We start from the raw sequence: 17,455 nt of genomic DNA, 5'->3' as shown, positions 1-17,455 counted from the left end.
CAGAGAATATTCGGTCATTCACATCAGTCCCTGCCCCAGTGGAGCTTACAATCTATATTCCCTATCACATGTACACGCACACACATTCATGCTAGGGTTAATTTTGTTGGGAGCCAATTAACCTACCAGTATATTTTTGGATTGTGGGAGGAAACCAGAGTACCCGGAGGAAACCCACGCAAGTACGGGGAGAATATACAAACTCCCCACAGTTAGGGCCATGGTGGGAATTGAACCCATGACCTCAGTGCTGTGAGGCAGTAATGCTAACCATTACACCATCCGTACTGTTCAGACTTTTGTTAAGGAAGTGCTGCATAGTCAGCCCCCGTTTGTGCCTCCAGTGGCACCGTGGGATCTCAACGTGGTGTTGGATTTCCTGAAGTCGCATTGGGTTGAGCCACTTAAATCCGTGGAGCTATAATACCTCACGTGGAAAGTGGTCATTCTGTGGGCCTTGGCGTCGGCCAGGCGTGTATCAGAATTGGCGGCTTTGTCATACAAAAGCCCTTATCTGTATTTTATATGGATAAGGCGGAATTGAGGACTCGTTCCAATTCCTTCCTAAGGTGGTATCAGTTTTTCATGTGAACCAACCTATTGTGGTGCCTGCGGCTACTTGGGACTTGGAGGATTCCAAGTTACTGGATGTAGTCAGGGCCCTGAAAAGTATATGTTTCCAGGACAGCTGGAGTCAGGAAAACTGACTCGCTATTTATCCTGTATGCACATAGCAAGCTGGGTGCTCCTGCTTCTAAGCAGACGATTGCTCGCTGGATCTGTAGCACGATTCAACTTGCACATTCAGCGGCTGGACTGCCGCACCCTAAATCTGTAAAAGCCCATTCCACGAGGAAAGTGGGCTCTTCTTGGGCGGCTGCCCGAGGGGTCTCGGCTTTACAACTTTGCCGAGCTGTTACTTGGTCGGGTCAAAACATTTTTGTAGGAGTCTACAAGTTTGATACCCTGGCTGAGGAGGACCTAGAGTTTGCTCATTCGGTGCTGCAGAGTCATCCGCACTCTCCCGCCCGTTGGGGAGCTTTGGTATAATCCCCATGGTCCTTACGGAGTCCCAGCATCCACTTAGGACGTCAGAGAAAATAAGATTTTACTCACCGGTAAATCTATTTCTCGTAGTCCGTAGTGGATGCTGGGCGCCCATCCCAAGTGCGGATTGTCTGCAATACTTGTTTATAGTTATTGCCTAACTAAAGGGTTATTGTTGAGCCATCTGTTGAGAGGCTCAGTTATATTTCATACTGTTAACTGGGTATAGTATCACGAGTTATACGGTGTGATTGGTGTGGCTGGTATGAGTCTTACCCGGGATTCAAAATCCTTCCTTATTGTGTCCGCTCTTCCGGGCACAGTATCCTAACTGAGGTCTGGAGGAGGGTCTTAGTGGGAGGAGCCAGTGCACACCAGGTAGTCCTAAAGCTTTCTTTAGTTGTGCCCAGTCTCCTGCGGAGCCGCTAATCCCCATGGTCCTTACGGAGTCCCAGCATCCACTACGGACTACGAGAAATAGATTTACCGGTGAGTAAAATCTTATTTTTGGTCTCATCACTCCAAATAACTTTGTTCCAGATGTTTTGAGGCTTGTCTCTGTGCTGTTTGGAGTATTGTAAGTGGGATGCTTTGTGGCATTCGCGTAGTAATGGCTTTCTTCTGGCGACTCGACCATGCAGCCCATTTTTCTTCAAATGCCTCCTTATTGTGCATCTTGAAACAACCACACCACTTTTTTTCAGAGAGTCCTGTATTTCAGCTGAAGTTATTTGTGGATTTTTGTTTGCATCCCGAACAATTTTCCTGGCAGTTGTGGCTAAAATTTTTGTTAGTCTACCTGACCGTGATTTGGTTTCCACAGAATCCCTCATTTTCCACTTCTTAATTAGAGTTTGAACACTGCTGATTGGCTTCTCAATTGCTTGAATATCTTTTTATATCCCTTTCCTTTTTTATACAGTTCAATTACCTTTTCCCGCAGATCCTTTGACAATTCTTTTGCTTTCCCCATGACTCAGAATCCAGACATGTCAGTGCAGCACAGGATGAAAGATGCAAGGGTCTTTCAGGAGTCCAGAAACTCACTGACCTTTTATACACACACACACTGATTACAAGCAAACAGATCACAGATGAGGAAGGTTACCTTTTGTAGCCATTCAAACCTGTTTGTGTCAACTTGTGTGCATGTTATCAGGCCAAAATCTCCAGGGTATGTAAACTTTTGATCAGGATCATTTGGGTAGTTTCTGTTGTCATTATGATTTAAAAAGAGTAAACACAGTTGTTTGACAATAAATGGCTTCACCCAACCACTAACCATGAGTGAAAGAAAAGTTCGTGAGTTATCATTCATGTTCTCTGACAAATGGCCAGAAAATCACAAATTCTGCTAGGGTATGTAAACTTATGAGCACAACTGTATATCTAACAGTTAATACTGATAATGCCGGGGTGCCTTCCTTAAATTAGTATACAGAAACACATGGTTTGCTTGTATGTATGGCATATCTCCTGCCAGAACAAGAAAAAACACAGGCGGTACACCACGGACTTCAATAGAAAAGCAGTCCGACGTTTCAACACTGAGCATGGTGTTTTTTTTCAAGGACAGATGCTGTGGAAACAAATAGTCTGTTAACTGTGTTTACCTTAAATACCCGAATTACACACACCGAGTGTTCCGAGCGGCCGGAAGTCCCCGGTGGCTCCGGCATCTGGCTGCAGTGGATGACGTAACGGTAACCTAGCAACCGATCCACACTCCTCCTAGCGCGTCCCGCTGAGACACTGATGAAGTGAACAGTGTAAACGTTAAGTGGTTACATATTATATGATATATTAGGTGATTCATCGTACCCTACGGGCGATCTTCACGCCGTCGTAAAGGGCTACGCCCCCTTAACCTGTGCACGACCTTGTTGCGTTCAATATTTGTATTATATGGTGTATTACCTCCAATCATAATTGTGTGAGTGGTTAAATATTGCATGAAAAAGGGCGTGCAACGGATAAGGGGTTGTAGCCCCTTGCAACGGCATGAACAGCTCAGGTAGGGCCTGATGAATCGCCTAGTAGGTGCTGTGGTTGGGGGAGTGGCGGGTACAGAGGAGACGCGGATGGGGGAGGGGGTCTGGGTATACCGCAGGTGAGGCGGGGGTGGCGCGGGTGGGGGAGGGGCTGGTGCCGCAGTTGTAGGAGGGGCGGGTGTGTGGGTGCCGCGGGTGTGTGGGTGCCGCGGGTGGGGGTCCGGAGCCACCGTGGGTGCGGGGGTGCTGCGGGTGGGGGAGGGGGTCCAGAGCCACCGCGGGTGGTGGAGCGTGAGTGTGGGGGTACTGCGGATGGGGAGCGAGATACTGCGAGTGGGTGAGGGGCGGGTATTGCTTCTCCTGCTTCTACTCCTGGAAGCAGCTAAGCTGCTGTCCTCCCTTTGGCAGTGGCTCTCCCTGAGACTCGCACAGCAGCCAAGCAGCCAGTCACTATTGTTAGCGCCGGTGTCCCAACGCGCCGCATTTCAGGGAAGAAGATGCACTCTATAAACTACAGCTCCCAGCAGGCCTTAGCGTCAGAATGCTTCGGCGCTAAAGGCTGCTGGGAGCTGTAGTTTATTTAGTGCTTGTACTTCCCTGTAATGCAGCGCATTGGGACACCGGTGCTAACAATAGTGACTGGCTGGCAGAACTGACTGACTCACTGAATCAATGTAAAAGGTGAGAGTGCTGTGCAGTGTCAGTGACACTGCACACCCACTGCACTGCACAGCACTGTCACCTTTTACATTGATTCAGCGTCCAGACATTACCCTCCGCGATATCACCCACTCTATCCGTAACATTAGCCATCTCGGGTAAATGCTGAAATTTCATCAGATTGGCTAAAAATGACTTTCTTTATGTATGCTGGGGTATTTTTAGGCTGAGCCCCAATAACCGGATCTGATGTTGCAAGGACTTTTCTTATTAATTAAATGTTACTTTTAACATTTGTTTTATATTTTTTCTTTTCAGTCGAAATCTTCTTTCCACGTTGCCAAAATATCTTTTTGACTTGCCACTGAAAGTGTTGGTCGTTAGTAATAATAAACTGTTGTCCATTCCTGAGGAGGTTGGAAAATTGAGAGATTTAATGGAACTGGTAAGTATATTTATTTATTTATTTTTTAATTTATTTATTTTATTTTGGCATGAAACTTGTTTTTATTTATTTGTCGTGGTTTATTCTTTTTATTTTGTTTTCTTTTCTTAGGATGTTAGCTGTAATGAAATACAAGTTCTTCCTTCACAAGTAGGAAAACTCCATTCACTTAGAGAAATTAATTTGAGAAGGAATAATCTCCATGTCTTGCCAGATGGTAAGTTTGCGATTTGATATAGGAGCATTACCTGTAAGTTATGTTTTTTTTTTTCTTCACTACCTCTGCACAATGTATTTTTACTGGGTCAAAAATATTAGGGTGCTTAGTGTGGGGGTTATCATTTTAGCCTTCGTAATTATTTGCACAGATAAATAGGATAGCCCCGGGCGATTCAGTAAATTACCGTGGCTAATTGGATACCTCCCTTCGAGTACTACATAAAAAAGAAATTCAGACAAGTGTTCACTTAATGAGTAATGCATCAATTAAAAAAAGGGATAATCCAATGATGCCCTGTAAAGGGTAATCATGCTATATATAATTGCTCTGGAACCTCTGAAAATGAAATAATCATATTCTGTTTACATGCAAATCTGACTTGGCACCCACCTTTGGCCCATCTGACAGAGCATTTACTTGACTTGTGACATTGGACCTAATTCAAACCTCATTGCAAAAGCAAAATCTTTCTCTAATGGACAAAACCATGTGCACTGCAGGTGGGGCAGATATAACATTTGCAGAGAAAGATAGATATTGGTGGGTTATTTTGTTTCTGTGCAGGATAAATACTGGCTGCTTTATTTTTACACTGCAATTTAGATTTCAGTTTGAACACACCCCACCCAAATCTGACTATCTCTGCACATGTTATATCTGCCCCTCCTGCAGTGCACATGGGGGGTCATTCAGATCTGATCGCTTGCTAGCTATTTTTTGCAGCGCTGTGATCAGATAGTCACTGCCTATAGGGGAGTATATGTTTGCTTTGCAAGTGTGCAGCCGAGCACTACAAAAAAGTTTTGTGCAGTTTCTGAGTAGCCCAGGACTTACTCAGTCACTGCGATCACTTCAGCCTGTTCTGGTCCGGAATTGACTTTAGACACCCACCCTGCTAATGCTTGGACACGCCTGCATTTTTCCAAACACTCCCAGAAAACGGTCAGTTGACATCCGGAAACGCCGCCTTCCTGTCAGTCTCCTTGCAATAGGCTGTGTGAATGTATTCTTCGTTAAATCCATCGCTCAGCACGATCTGCTTTGCACCTGTACGACGCGCCTGTGCATGCGCAGGTCGGACCTGTCGCAGCGCAGCGAAAAATCCTAGCGTGCGACCAGGTCTGAATGACCCCCATGGTTTTGCCCACTAGAGAAAAAGTTTGCTGTTGCGATCAGGTCTGAATTAGGCCCACAGTGTGGCCAAGAATTAGTGTTGAGCTCTAAAGTCTCAGAACATAGACTAAACAAACACTGCTCTAGGGAGAGTTTTCTTTTTAAATAAAACTTTAAACATATTGTTTTGGGATATTTCTAAATATTGTCTGTGTTATATATTATGGTTATTAAAATACTGTAGTGGTTTTTTGTTTTTAAATTAACTCCAGCTTAATATATAACTGTAATTTAACCACAACTACACAACAAGCTTTTATTTGAACTGACAACATTGTTACATTTAGTTTGTGCTACAGCTACATAATTTCTTCCGAATTTTCTGTTCTACATGCCTGTATAAGATTAGATGTTCTGGGGTGGACAAGTAAATATCTGAGAGTAGCAAAGAGTCTTGCAGAACTGTCTCTCCTATCAGGCTGTAGGAAGCGTGCTAGGGGAGGTTAGGTTTGGGGGTGGGGGGTGGGGAGGCGTTGAGGGGATAGTAAGAGTTAAGGATACGGGCAAGGGAGAAAATATTTACCAGGATGTGTCTGGATTCTGACTGTCAGGATCTCGCAGTCTGTCTCCTGACTGTTGGGATCCCGTACCCAACCCCCTAGACAATGTGTACATCATTAAATTGAGAATGTTTTTTGTTCATTTTACCTATAAAAGGTATTGTACTTCCTATTGAGCTCTTAAAATATTTCCACCTTTTCCCTTGTAGAGTTGTCATCTCTTCCTTTGGTAAAACTGGATTTTTCATGTAATAAGGTTACAGAGATCCCTGTAAGTTACAGGAAGCTGCGTAACCTTGAAGCACTGGTACTGGATAATAATCCTATGCAGTTACCTCCAGCACAGGTAGGTGAGCATGCGGAGAGGGATTGTTTGTTGTATAAGTCACTCCTTTACAAATAGATCTGTGATTCTTTTCATTCTACTTGCACATGTACAGAAACCAGTGCGATTGGATGAATGGGATTCTGCTGCGTGCATATGCACTTGTTGCGCATTTAGTAACACACCAGTGAAATAGTCCTGTTGAATGATTCTATAAATGAATTGACTGGAGTCATGTGATCTTTCTCCACCTCACCTTGATCTTAGTTGCATACAGAGGCTTGTGTGGAACATACCCTCTGTATGAAACTGCAAGTTCCCATATCCAACTCCTTTGTTTCACAAAGGACAGCTATTGCTTTTATTGTTTTTAAAAAAAACATTTTTTTTTTGTCCCTGTCTGCACATTTTATGTACGTTTTAGGTTTAAGTTGTTGGGGTTTTTATTGGTCTAAAACACATTGAAAAGAATGTATTAGCTAAATAGCTTTCTTTTAAATTAATGTTATTTATTTCTCTTACGTCCTAGAGGATGCTGGGGACTCCAAAAGGACCATGGGGTATAGACGGAATCCGCAGGAGCTTGGGCACACTAAAAAGACTTTGGGTGTGAACTGGCTCCTCCCTCTATGCCCCTCCCCCGGACCTCAGTTAGACTTTGTGCCCAGGAGTGACTGGACACACACTAGGGGAGCTCTACTGAGTTTCTCTAGAAAGACTTTTGTTAGGTTTTTTATTTTCAGGGAGACCTGCTGGCTACAGGCTCCCTGCATCGAGGGACTGAGGGGAGAGAAGTCAGACCTACTTCTTCTTAGTTAAAGGCTCTGCTTCTTAGGCTACTGGACACCATTAGCTCCAGAGGGTTCGATCACTTGGTTCGCCTAGCTGCTTGTTCCCGGAGCCGCGCCGTCACCCCCCTCACAGAAGCCAGAAGACAGAAGCCGAGTGAGTATTAGAAGAACCGAAGACTTCAGTAACGGAGGTACAGCGCAGCGGTAGCGCTGCGCTCCATGCTCCCACACACATCACCAACGGCACTTGCAGGGTGCAGGGCGCTATGGGGGAGCGCCCTGGGCAGCAGTTACTGAGGTCATTGGGACTGGCTAAAGGCATATTCAGTGCCCGGGCACCGTATATAATACCCCCGCCAGTATAAATAATTAAAAATTGAGCGGGACTGAAGCGCGCTAGGAAGGGGCGGGGCTTAGCTGCACAGCTCACCAGCGCCATTTTCTTCTCTCCACAGCCACTGCAGAGAACGCTGGCCCGGACCTCCAAGCTCCTCACATGTAAAAGGGAGCAAAACGGGGGGAGGGGCACAGATAATTTGGTGCTTTTCTTATTATTTACAGCGCCGCTGACATATATTATAGTTGTGTAGTATATGGGCGCTGGGGTGTGAGCTGGCATACTCCCTCTGTGTTTCTCTCTCCAGGCATCCCTGTAGGCTGTTCCCTTTATTTGGCTAGTGTGAGTGTGGGGGTGTCGGTACTTCGTGTCGGCATGTCTGAGGCTGAGTGTTCCACCCCGGAGGAAGTTACTGGGGGCGCAGAAAAGGAGCTGGAAATAGCTCTGTCGGCACAGCCGACTGCTGATTGGGTTGCTATGTTAAGTACACTTAATGCTAATGTGGCTTTGTTGTCTAAGAGGCTTGATAAATCTGATTCGCAGACACAAACATGGAGAAAATCCATGGAGGATGCTTTGGCTCAGGTGCAGACCCCCTCAGGGTCACAAAAACATTAATTTACCCAGATGGTAGATACAGATGCCGACACGGACTCTGATTCCGATGTCGATTTTAATGAGGCTTCTTTACACCCAAGGGTAGTTAAGAGTATTCAGTACATGATTGTGGCTATTAAAGATGTCTTACGTATCTCTGACGAACCTGCTGTTCAGGAAACAAGGATTTGCCTATTTAAAGGGAAAAACCTGAGGGGAAGTTTCCCCCCTCTCATGAAATGAATGCTCTTTGTGATAAATCTTAGGAGTCACCGGAGGTGGCAGATTCCCAAGAGAATTTTTATGGCGTATCCTTTCCCCTCTGATGACAGGGAAAAATGGGAGTCGTCTCCGAATGTCGACAAGGCTCTATCCCGTTTGTCCAAGAAGGTGGCGCTTCCGTCCCCTGACACGGCTGCTCTCAAGGATCCGGCGGATCGCAAGCTGGAGACGTCTTTGAAGGCCATTTTCGTTAATACTGGTGCATTGCTCAGACCTGCTGTGGCGTTGGTATGGGTGAGTAGTGCTATTGCTAAATGGTCTAATAATTTAGCTTCTGATATGGATACCCTTGATAAAGATAATATTCTTTTGACTCTTGGTTATATCAAGGACGCTGCAGATTACCTAAAGGATGCGGCGAGAGATGTTGGCCTCTTGGGATCAAGAGCCAATGCCATGGCGGTCTCGGCCAGGAGGGCGCTGTGGATCCATCAATGGAATGCTGATGCCGACTCCAAGAAAAATATGGAAGCTCTCCCCTTCAAAGGTAGTGTCTTGTTTGGTGACGGCCTGGCTGACCTGGTGTCTACCGCTACTGCGGGTAAATCATCTTTCTTCCTTATATTCCCGCTCAACAGAAGAAGGGGCCTCATCAGCAGATGCAGTCCTTTCGGCCTAATAAATACAAGTGAGGTAAAGGCTCGTCCTTCCTCGCTTCAAAGGGTAGAGGAAGGGAAAAGAAGTCGCCTGCAGGGTCAGGCACCCAGGACCAAAAGTCCTCCCCCGCCTCTACCAAGTCCACCGCATGACGCTGGGGCTCCCCTGCCGGAGTCCGTGCCGGTGGGGGGCCGTCTCCGAATCTTCAGTCAGGTCTGGTTTCAATCAGCCCTGGATCCTTGGGTCTTAGACATAGTGTCCCAAGGGTACAAGCTGGAGTTTCAGGGGATGCCCCCCCCCCCCCCCCCCCCCCCCGCCGCTTTTTCAAATCGGCATTGCCAGTTTCTCTTCCGGAAAGAGCAGTAGCAAATGCTGCGATATAAAAGTTGTGTCAACAGAGGGTCATTGTCCCCGTTCCCCCCGTCCCAACGGGGGGAAGGGTTCTATTCGAGCCTCTTTGTCGTACCAAAGCCGGACGGTTTGGTCAGACCGATTCTGAACCTTAAATCCCTCAATCCATACTTGAAACCATTCAAGATGGAATCTCTTCGAGCTGTAATCTCCAGCCTAGAAGGGGGGGATTTTATGGCGTCAGTCGACATAAAGGATGCCTACTTACACGTCCCGATATATCCTCTGCATCAGGCCTTCCTGAGATTTGCGGTGCAGGATTGTCATTACCAATTTCAGACGTTGCCGTTTGGGCTTTCCACGGCCCCGAGGGTTTTCACCAAGGTTATGGCAGAAATGATGGTACTCCTTCGCAAGTGAGGGGTCACAATTATCCCGTACTTGGACGATCTCCTGATAAAGACGAGGTCAGATTAACAATTGTCAAAGAATGTGGAACTCTCCCTGACGGTTCTCCAAAATCACGGTTGGATTTTAAATTTGCCAAAGTCTCAGTTGATTCCGACGACTCGGCTGCCCTTCCTGGGCATGATCCTAGACACGAAGCTTCGGAGAGTGTTTCTTCCGGAGGACAAAGCTCTAAAAATACAGACCATGGTCAAGGAGTTTTTGAGACTGACAAGTGTCGATTCATCAATGCACTCGAGTGCTAGGGAAGATGGTGGCGGCTTATTGGGCATTCCGTTTGGCAGGTTTCATGCCAGGGTGTTTCAGTGGGACCTGCTGGACAAATGGTCCGGGTCTCACCTACACATACACCGGAAAATAAGTCTATCTTCCAGGGACAGGATCTCTCTCCTGTGGTGGCTGCAAGGCCCTCACCTTCTAGAGGGACGCCGTTTCGGAATCCAGGACTGGGTCCTGCTGACCACAGATGCAAGTCTCCGAGGCTGGGGCGCAGTCGCGCAGTGAAGAAGTTTTCAGGAAAAATGGTCAAGCCAGGAATCTTCTCTCCACATAAATGTTCTCGAGTTAAGAGCCATTTACAACGGCCTCCTGCAAGTGAAGAACCTTCTTCAGGGTCTCCCTGTCCTGATCCAGTCGGACAACATCACAGCGGTGGCGTACGTAAACCGCCAAGGCGGAACAAGGAGCAGGGCGGCAATGGCGGAAGCCACAAGAATTCTCTGCTGGGCGGAACAGCACGTGAGCGCTCTGTCAGCAGTCTTCCTCCCGGGCGTGGACAACTGGGAAGCAGACTTCCTCAGCAGACACGATCTCCATCCAGGAGAGTGGGCTCTTCATCAAGAGGTATTTGCAGAAGTGACAAGGCGTTGGGGAATTCCTCAGATAGACATGATGGCGTCTCGCCTCAACAAGAAACTTCCGAGGTATTGTTCCAGGTCGAGGGACCCCCGAAACTGTGCAGTAGACGCCCTGGTAACTCTGTGGGTATTTCAGTCGGTGTATGTGTTCCCTCCGCTTCCTCTCATTCCAAAGGTGTTGAGTATCATAAGACGAACAAGGGTTCAGGCAATACTCGTTGTTCCAGATTGGCCACGGAGGGCCTGGTATCCGAATCTTCAGGAATTACTAGTGGAAGATCCCTGGCCGCTTCCTCTAAGAGAGGACCTGTTACTGCAGGGGCCCTGCCTGTTTCCGGACTTACCGCGGCTGCGTTTGACGACGTGAAAGTTGAATGCCAGATTTTAGCTCGGAAGGGTATTCTCCTTAAGGCTAGGAAGGAGGTCACGGCGAAACATTATCACCGTATTTGGAGAAAATATGTGTCGTGGTGTGAAACCAAAGCAGCTCCTGCGGAGGAGTTTCACTTGGGTCGTTTCCTCCATTTTTTGCAGGCAGGCATAGATGCAGGCCTGAAATTGGGACTGGCTAAAGGCATATTCGATGCCCGGGCACCGTATATAATACCCCCGCCAGTATAAATAATTAAAAATTGAGCGGGACTGAAGCGCGCCGGGAAGTTCCGGGGCTTAGCTGCACAGCTCACCAGCGCCATTTTCTTCTCTCCACAGCCGCTGCAGAGAACGCTGGCCCGGACCTCCAAGCTCCTCACATGTAAAAGGGAGCAAAACGGGTGGCGGGGGCACAGATAATTTGGTGCTTTTCTTACTATTATTACCTGCAATTAAGGCTAGCCACCAGCAGAGGGAGCCTGAGCGCTTTGGACAAGTTCCCGTGGACATCTTCTCCAGATATTCTGCAATAAACTGTTAAGCACCAGCAGAGGGAGTTTAAAAACCGGGATTGTCTCAATCAAATTGATTTTGGAGGTGACACAAAGGCTAACAATATATGGTAATTACCTATTTCAAATCAATATATGTGTGCACACATGTTCATTTGGGACACTAATGAATTAAGGACACATGAACACATTGAGTGTCTGAGAAGCTATTTTTAGCCAGTTTATTATCAAATCAGTGGACACTGTGAAATTCATTAATACCAAAGTCCAAGCCTCTGACCCATAGCGAGTTATAAATAATTTTATCAGTATATGTGGAGTATTTGTACTATGGCTTATAATATACACATTATGTATTGAATATATGTCATTTATGCTGCAGCATTGTATGTCAATAAATTATAATATATTTTTATTTATTATTATCTTTTTAGTGTGAATATTTTTAATTGTCTCCTTTAATTAGTGCGGACAGCGCTCCTGATTTTCTACAGGGGGTTACACCCCTGTAGTTAGTGTGTTTTTTGTTCAATATAAGGAATGCAATTATCCTTATAATTAGGAGCAGCAGTCCGCACTATTATTTGATCTCCATCGGTCCGGTAGGTACTGGCGCCGGAGAGTATATACACCTGTCCATACAACTTGAGTGTGGGGGCGGTTGTATATACGCACAGTACGGTATTTGGGTGAATTGTCTTTGTGAAAAAGCTTGGGAGTCACCGGACAAAAGGTGGCAGATTCCCAAGATAATTTTTATGGCGTATCCTCCTGCGGATCCCGCTATACCCCATGGTACTTTTGGAGTCCCCAGCATCCTCTACGGACTAGGAGAAAAAGATTTACCGGTAGGTCCTATTTTTTTTACACTATAAAATGGCATATCTGTTCTTGTGTCTTATGGTCATAGCCATTACTTTGTCATATTGGACCTCCATTGTACCTCTGATTCAGTGTATGTGGGAACATTAATCGTCTCAGGTTTTGGTCCTTTTGACTTGCCTGGAGGCTGTCTCTCTGATTAGGGGTAACTTTGGGGGGGAAAAAAAATAATAATAATTTTGCTTTCGTTTGTTGCTGTTGGTAAATAATTTTTTTTTTATTTATAATTTGGCACTGCAAGTCGCCCAAGTAGAGGTGGAGGCATTGTTCAAAAGGGCCAAACCCAGGAAAGCTCCGGGTCCTGACGGAGTGTCACTATCTGCCCTAAGATCATGTGCGGGTCAACTCACCCCCATATTCACCAAGATCTTTAACAAATCGCTGGAGCTACAGAAAGTCCCTTCCTGCCTCAAAAGGTCTACTATCGTCCCGGTCCTCAAGAAACCCTCTATCACGAACCTGAATGACTACAGGCCGATAGCACTGACGTCTGTGGTCATGAAAACGTTCGAGCTTCTGGTTTTGAATCGCCTGAAAACTGTGACTGGCCCCCCCAACTGGACCCCCTGCAGTTCGCCTATCGATCGAATCGGTGTGCCGAGGATGCAGTCAACCTGGGCCTGCACTACATTCTACAGCACGTAGACATTCCCGGTACCTACGCGAGGGTCCTGTTTGTCGATTTCAGCTCGGCCTTCAATACAATCGTCCCCAGCATCGTCCACCCCAAATTACTTCGCCTAGGGGTCCCAGAAGCTACCTGTTCCTGAATAGTAGACTTCCTGACAGATAGGACACAGGTGGTGAAAGCTGGGGAATTCACCTCTCAAGCACGGTCCATTAGTACAGGGGCCCCTCAGGGCTGTGTCCTCTCTCCCCTGCTCTTCTCCCTGTACACAAATGACTGTACCTCAGAGGCGCAATCAGTAAAGATCATCAAATTCGCCGATGACACCACCGTCATTGGCCTCATCAAGGACGGGGACGAATCGGCCTATAGACGGGAAGTAGACCGGCTGGCCCAGTGGTGCATCCACAACAACCTTGAGCTCAACCCCCTCAAAACTGTCGAGATGATAATGGACTTCAGGAAGAAGTCATCTAGTGCACCTCCACTAACGATTGCTGACAGTGTGGTATCGCTAGTGGACTCCTTCAAGTTTCTAGGGACCACAATCTCCCGGGACCTTAAATGGGGATCCAACGCTGACGCCACTGTTGGGAAAGCGCAGCAGGGGTTGTTCTTCCTCAGGCAACTAAGGAAGTTCAACATCCCACAGAAGCTTCTGCTCCTCTTCTACTCCGCGATTGTGGAGTCGGTACTGTGCTCCTCGATACTCATATGGTACAACTCCGCCAGTGCGACGGACAGATGCAGGCTCCAAAAGGTGGTCAGAACCGCAGAGATGATCATCGGGGCCGACCTTCCCTCAGTCCAGGACCTGTACCTGTCCAGAGCTAAAAAGCGGGCAATGAAGATAGTAAAAGACCAGCTACATCCTGGCCACAGCATGTTTAACTTGCTTCCTTCAGGCAGGCGTTATAGGGCTGTCCCCGCCAGGTCCACCAGAAGCCTCAAAAGTTTCTTTCCCCAAGCGGTCCGCCTGCTGAACTCCTGAACATTGACTGGCTAGACGTACATGTAACAAACTTGTGTCCCTACGGTATACCTATCTGTGTGACTTTACCTAAGGCAAGATGTATGACGACACATCTGTATGTTACATAATGTCTTGTCAGATGCTAGAAAAGGGCAAAAATAGCACCCTGAAATGTTGTGCTATATCTGAGGTCTACTAAATGTGGGATAGTTTCCTTTATACCAGGGATGGGGAACCATCGGCCCTCCAGCTGTTGTTGAACTACACATCCCAGCATGCCCTGCAACAGTTTTAGCATGGCCAAATATCAAAACTGTAGCATGGCATGCTGGTATGTGTAGTTCAACAACAGGTGGAGAGCCAAAGGTTCCCCATCCCTGCTTTATACAATTGACTGTGAGATCTGGGCCGGTTTTAAGTGCTAAGATTTTCTTTAAGCATATGGAAAATTGCCTATTAATACAGTATAAATTGGTAATTAGATACAATTCATATATATGTCTCAAAACTAAAGCTGGGTAAACACTATCAGCAATATTTTATTCACATCATAATGTGTACCACGATCCATCACTGCTGGCCGTTGGGATATTTCTAAATATTGTCTGTGTTCTATATTGTCCCATTGGATGTGCTGCACTTGCAGTGATACAATTCCACGGCCAACCGCGGCATCGTTGCGTACAACATGGAACGATATATGGTGCTGTCATACAGCGGGTCGTTCAATGTGTACAGCGGATGCTTTGTATCTTTACGATGTGTCGCTGGGTTGCACTGTTGCATGGTGTGTTAAGTCAGAGTACAGGATTTCTTTTCATTATTTGAACAATATCCATTTGCAGACTATAGGGTCTATTCAATTCAACACGATGTGAAGAGCGCTAGGAAGAAGGTCCTGGAGCTATTCAATTCAGTGCGCTTTTATGTCGGATAATAGCGGTACTCGCTCCTTAAACCGGGTGTTTAGTCACGAAAACGGGCATTCTCAGACCTAAATGCCTTGCGCTATGCTGTTTGCGCCGCAGTAAGGCACAAAACAGCATAGCGGACCTAGTTTTGTCGTATTTCTGCTGGGGTGCGAGCAGAAATCCTGTAGTTATATTTAACAGCACGCTGAATTGAATAGCTCCGGGACCTCCTTCCCAGTGCAATTCACTTTACGTTAAATTGAATCGACCCCTATCTTTGCAGAATTTCTCTAGCATCCATAAGGGATATTGGGGAATCTAGTACGATGGGGTATAGAGGGGTTCCAAAGGAGCCAGTGCACTTTAAATTTCTTCAGCTGGGTTTGCTGGCTCCTCCCCTCTATGCCCCCTCCCACAAGCAGTTTAGAAAAAAGTGCCCTCAGGAGAGGATGCACATCTCTGAGCTCCAGAGAGTTTTCTTCAATTTCTTTTTTTCTGTTTGTTGTTTTCGGTATGCTGTTTGGGCAACAGCATACCTGCACTGTAGTAGTTAGTGGGGGGGGAGGCGGGGGCGTCACCGGCCTTACGAGGTGCAGAGCTGCGTCCCCGCTGCATGACCACCGTCTTGAGGGGTGGTTGTTCAGCTGGGCACTACGCCTTGGCTGTCACAGCCACAGCACGCCGCACACCCCTAACGCTGCCTGAAGGTGACATCGTGATAAGTACATACCGGGGGCTCCGCTAAGGGGGTCTTCTCGTTCAAGTGCAGCTGACCACGGGCACGGCGTATGGGACCCTCCCGGTGGGTCCCGCTAAGATCCCCTGTGTAGACTGGCACAAAAGGGCTTTACTAGCACTTGTGTGATGTTTTGAAGCTATAGACTTTGCTAGTATAATATATCAGTGTAACTCTGGCGCCATTGGAGGGGACAGGGCTACATCAGAGCGGGACCTGAGGTGTTTTGTCGCCTTCTTCTGCTTACTGCAGCCATTCTCAGCACACACAGCGCTTCCTGACTCCTCAGCCACGCTGGATATCTGGTACAGGGTGTAGCAAAGGGGGAGAGCCGCTTGTGTACACTATCTGGGTCCTCTTTAGGACAGGAATTGTTAGTGTTTACTGTAATATAGTGAGCTGACAGCCTCACTGGTGCTGTACAGCTAGTGAAACATGGGTAAACACAAGCTGTGCAGTGTATGTCACACCAGATCCTCCATTATCTACTGATTCTGTTTCCTGTGAACAATGCACTCAATCTTCACAAATCAGTGAAGGGGCTGGGGGAGAGGATCCAGAGCCCCACTGGTTATGGTCTCTTAAAACTATGATGTCAGATATATCATCCCAGCTCACTGCTAATGTGCAGAAGACTCTGCTACTACTACAAGCTGTTACAGATTTAGCTGCTAGGGCAGATGCAGCACAGCCCCCCCTCTCTCATGCAGGTCCACAGAAGCGTGGGTTATCTGCTCTACTCTCTGATACAGATGATGATATACAGGAGGATGGGGATCCTGATTCTGCTCAGGGTATTGAACCCCTAATTCTGGCTATACGGGACGTGTTAAAGCTCCCTATAGAGGACGCTGCGTCACAGCAGTAGTTTTTCTTTATTCAAAACAACACTAATGTCACTTTCCCTGACTACAGCGTTAGATAACCTATTCAAGCTGGCCTGGAAAAATCCAGACAAAAAATTCCAAGTGTCCACAAAATTTTTGCGCACTTTCCCATTTGCCCCTGAAGGTAGACAATTTTGGGAAGAACCCCCTGGGGTTGATGTATAAGTCTCTCGCCTGTCCAAAAAGGCGGTGCTGCCTGCCCTGGGCTCCTTTACCATGAAAGATCCTGGGGATAGGAAGATAGAGACTACGCTCAAGTCTATTTACATGGCAGCAGGTGTATCACAAAGACTGGTCATTTTGGGTTGCTGGATGACCCATGCCATTCATTCCTGGGCCACTCAAATTCTACTATGGTGACCCTCCTAAAACACAGTCAGGACACTACCCGTGTCCTCTGTGATTCGCTCAAGGAGATGGGGAACATTAATGCTAGGACTTCTGCCATGGCGGTGTCGACGCGCAGGCAGTTGTGGTTGCATCAGTGGATTGCGGACGCAGAATCCAAACGTAGTGTAGAATCCCTCCCCTTTTCTGGGGAATGGCTCTTTGGGGTTGAATTGGATACCTGGATTTCCAAAGATACGGCTGGGAAATCCAAGTTTCTCTAACGTCCTAGTGGATGCTGGGGACTCCGAAAGGACCATGGGGAATAGCGGCTCCGCAGGAGACTGGGCACAAAGTAAAAGCTTTAGGACTAGCTGGTGTGCACTGGCTCCTCCCCCTATGACCCTCCTCCAAGCCTCAGTTAAGATTTTGTGCCCGAACGAGAAGGGTGCAATCTAGGTGGCTCTCCTGAGCTGCTTAGAGTAAAAGTTTAAATAGGTTTTTTATTTTCAGTGAGACCTGCTGACAACAGGCTCACTGCATCGAGGGACTAAGGGGAGAAGAAGCGAACTCACCTGCGTGCAGA

The 17,455-nt window shown here is 47.0% G+C and overlaps 1 protein-coding gene across 8 annotated transcripts in view; it reads left to right on the top strand.

The window, feature by feature from the left end:
• Positions 1-17,455, top strand: part of LRCH2 (leucine rich repeats and calponin homology domain containing 2) — a 337,409-nt gene that overhangs the window by 89,019 nt on the left and 230,935 nt on the right. For all 8 annotated transcript variants that reach the window (XR_010183107.1, XM_063937538.1, XM_063937536.1 and 5 more), the window contains exons 3-5: positions 4,017-4,143; positions 4,255-4,360; positions 6,246-6,382. Coding sequence is in view for 7 of the 8 variants with exons in the window: in XM_063937538.1 (XP_063793608.1) it covers positions 4,017-4,143; positions 4,255-4,360; positions 6,246-6,382 (370 nt within the window). In the remaining variant the exon portion in view is untranslated. The remainder of the gene's footprint in view (positions 1-4,016; positions 4,144-4,254; positions 4,361-6,245; positions 6,383-17,455) is intronic.

Source organism: Pseudophryne corroboree, chromosome 8 (assembly GCF_028390025.1).
Source record: "Pseudophryne corroboree isolate aPseCor3 chromosome 8, aPseCor3.hap2, whole genome shotgun sequence".
NCBI lineage: Eukaryota > Metazoa > Chordata > Amphibia > Anura > Myobatrachidae > Pseudophryne > Pseudophryne corroboree.
This window is presented reverse-complemented; position numbering and strand designations above follow the sequence as displayed.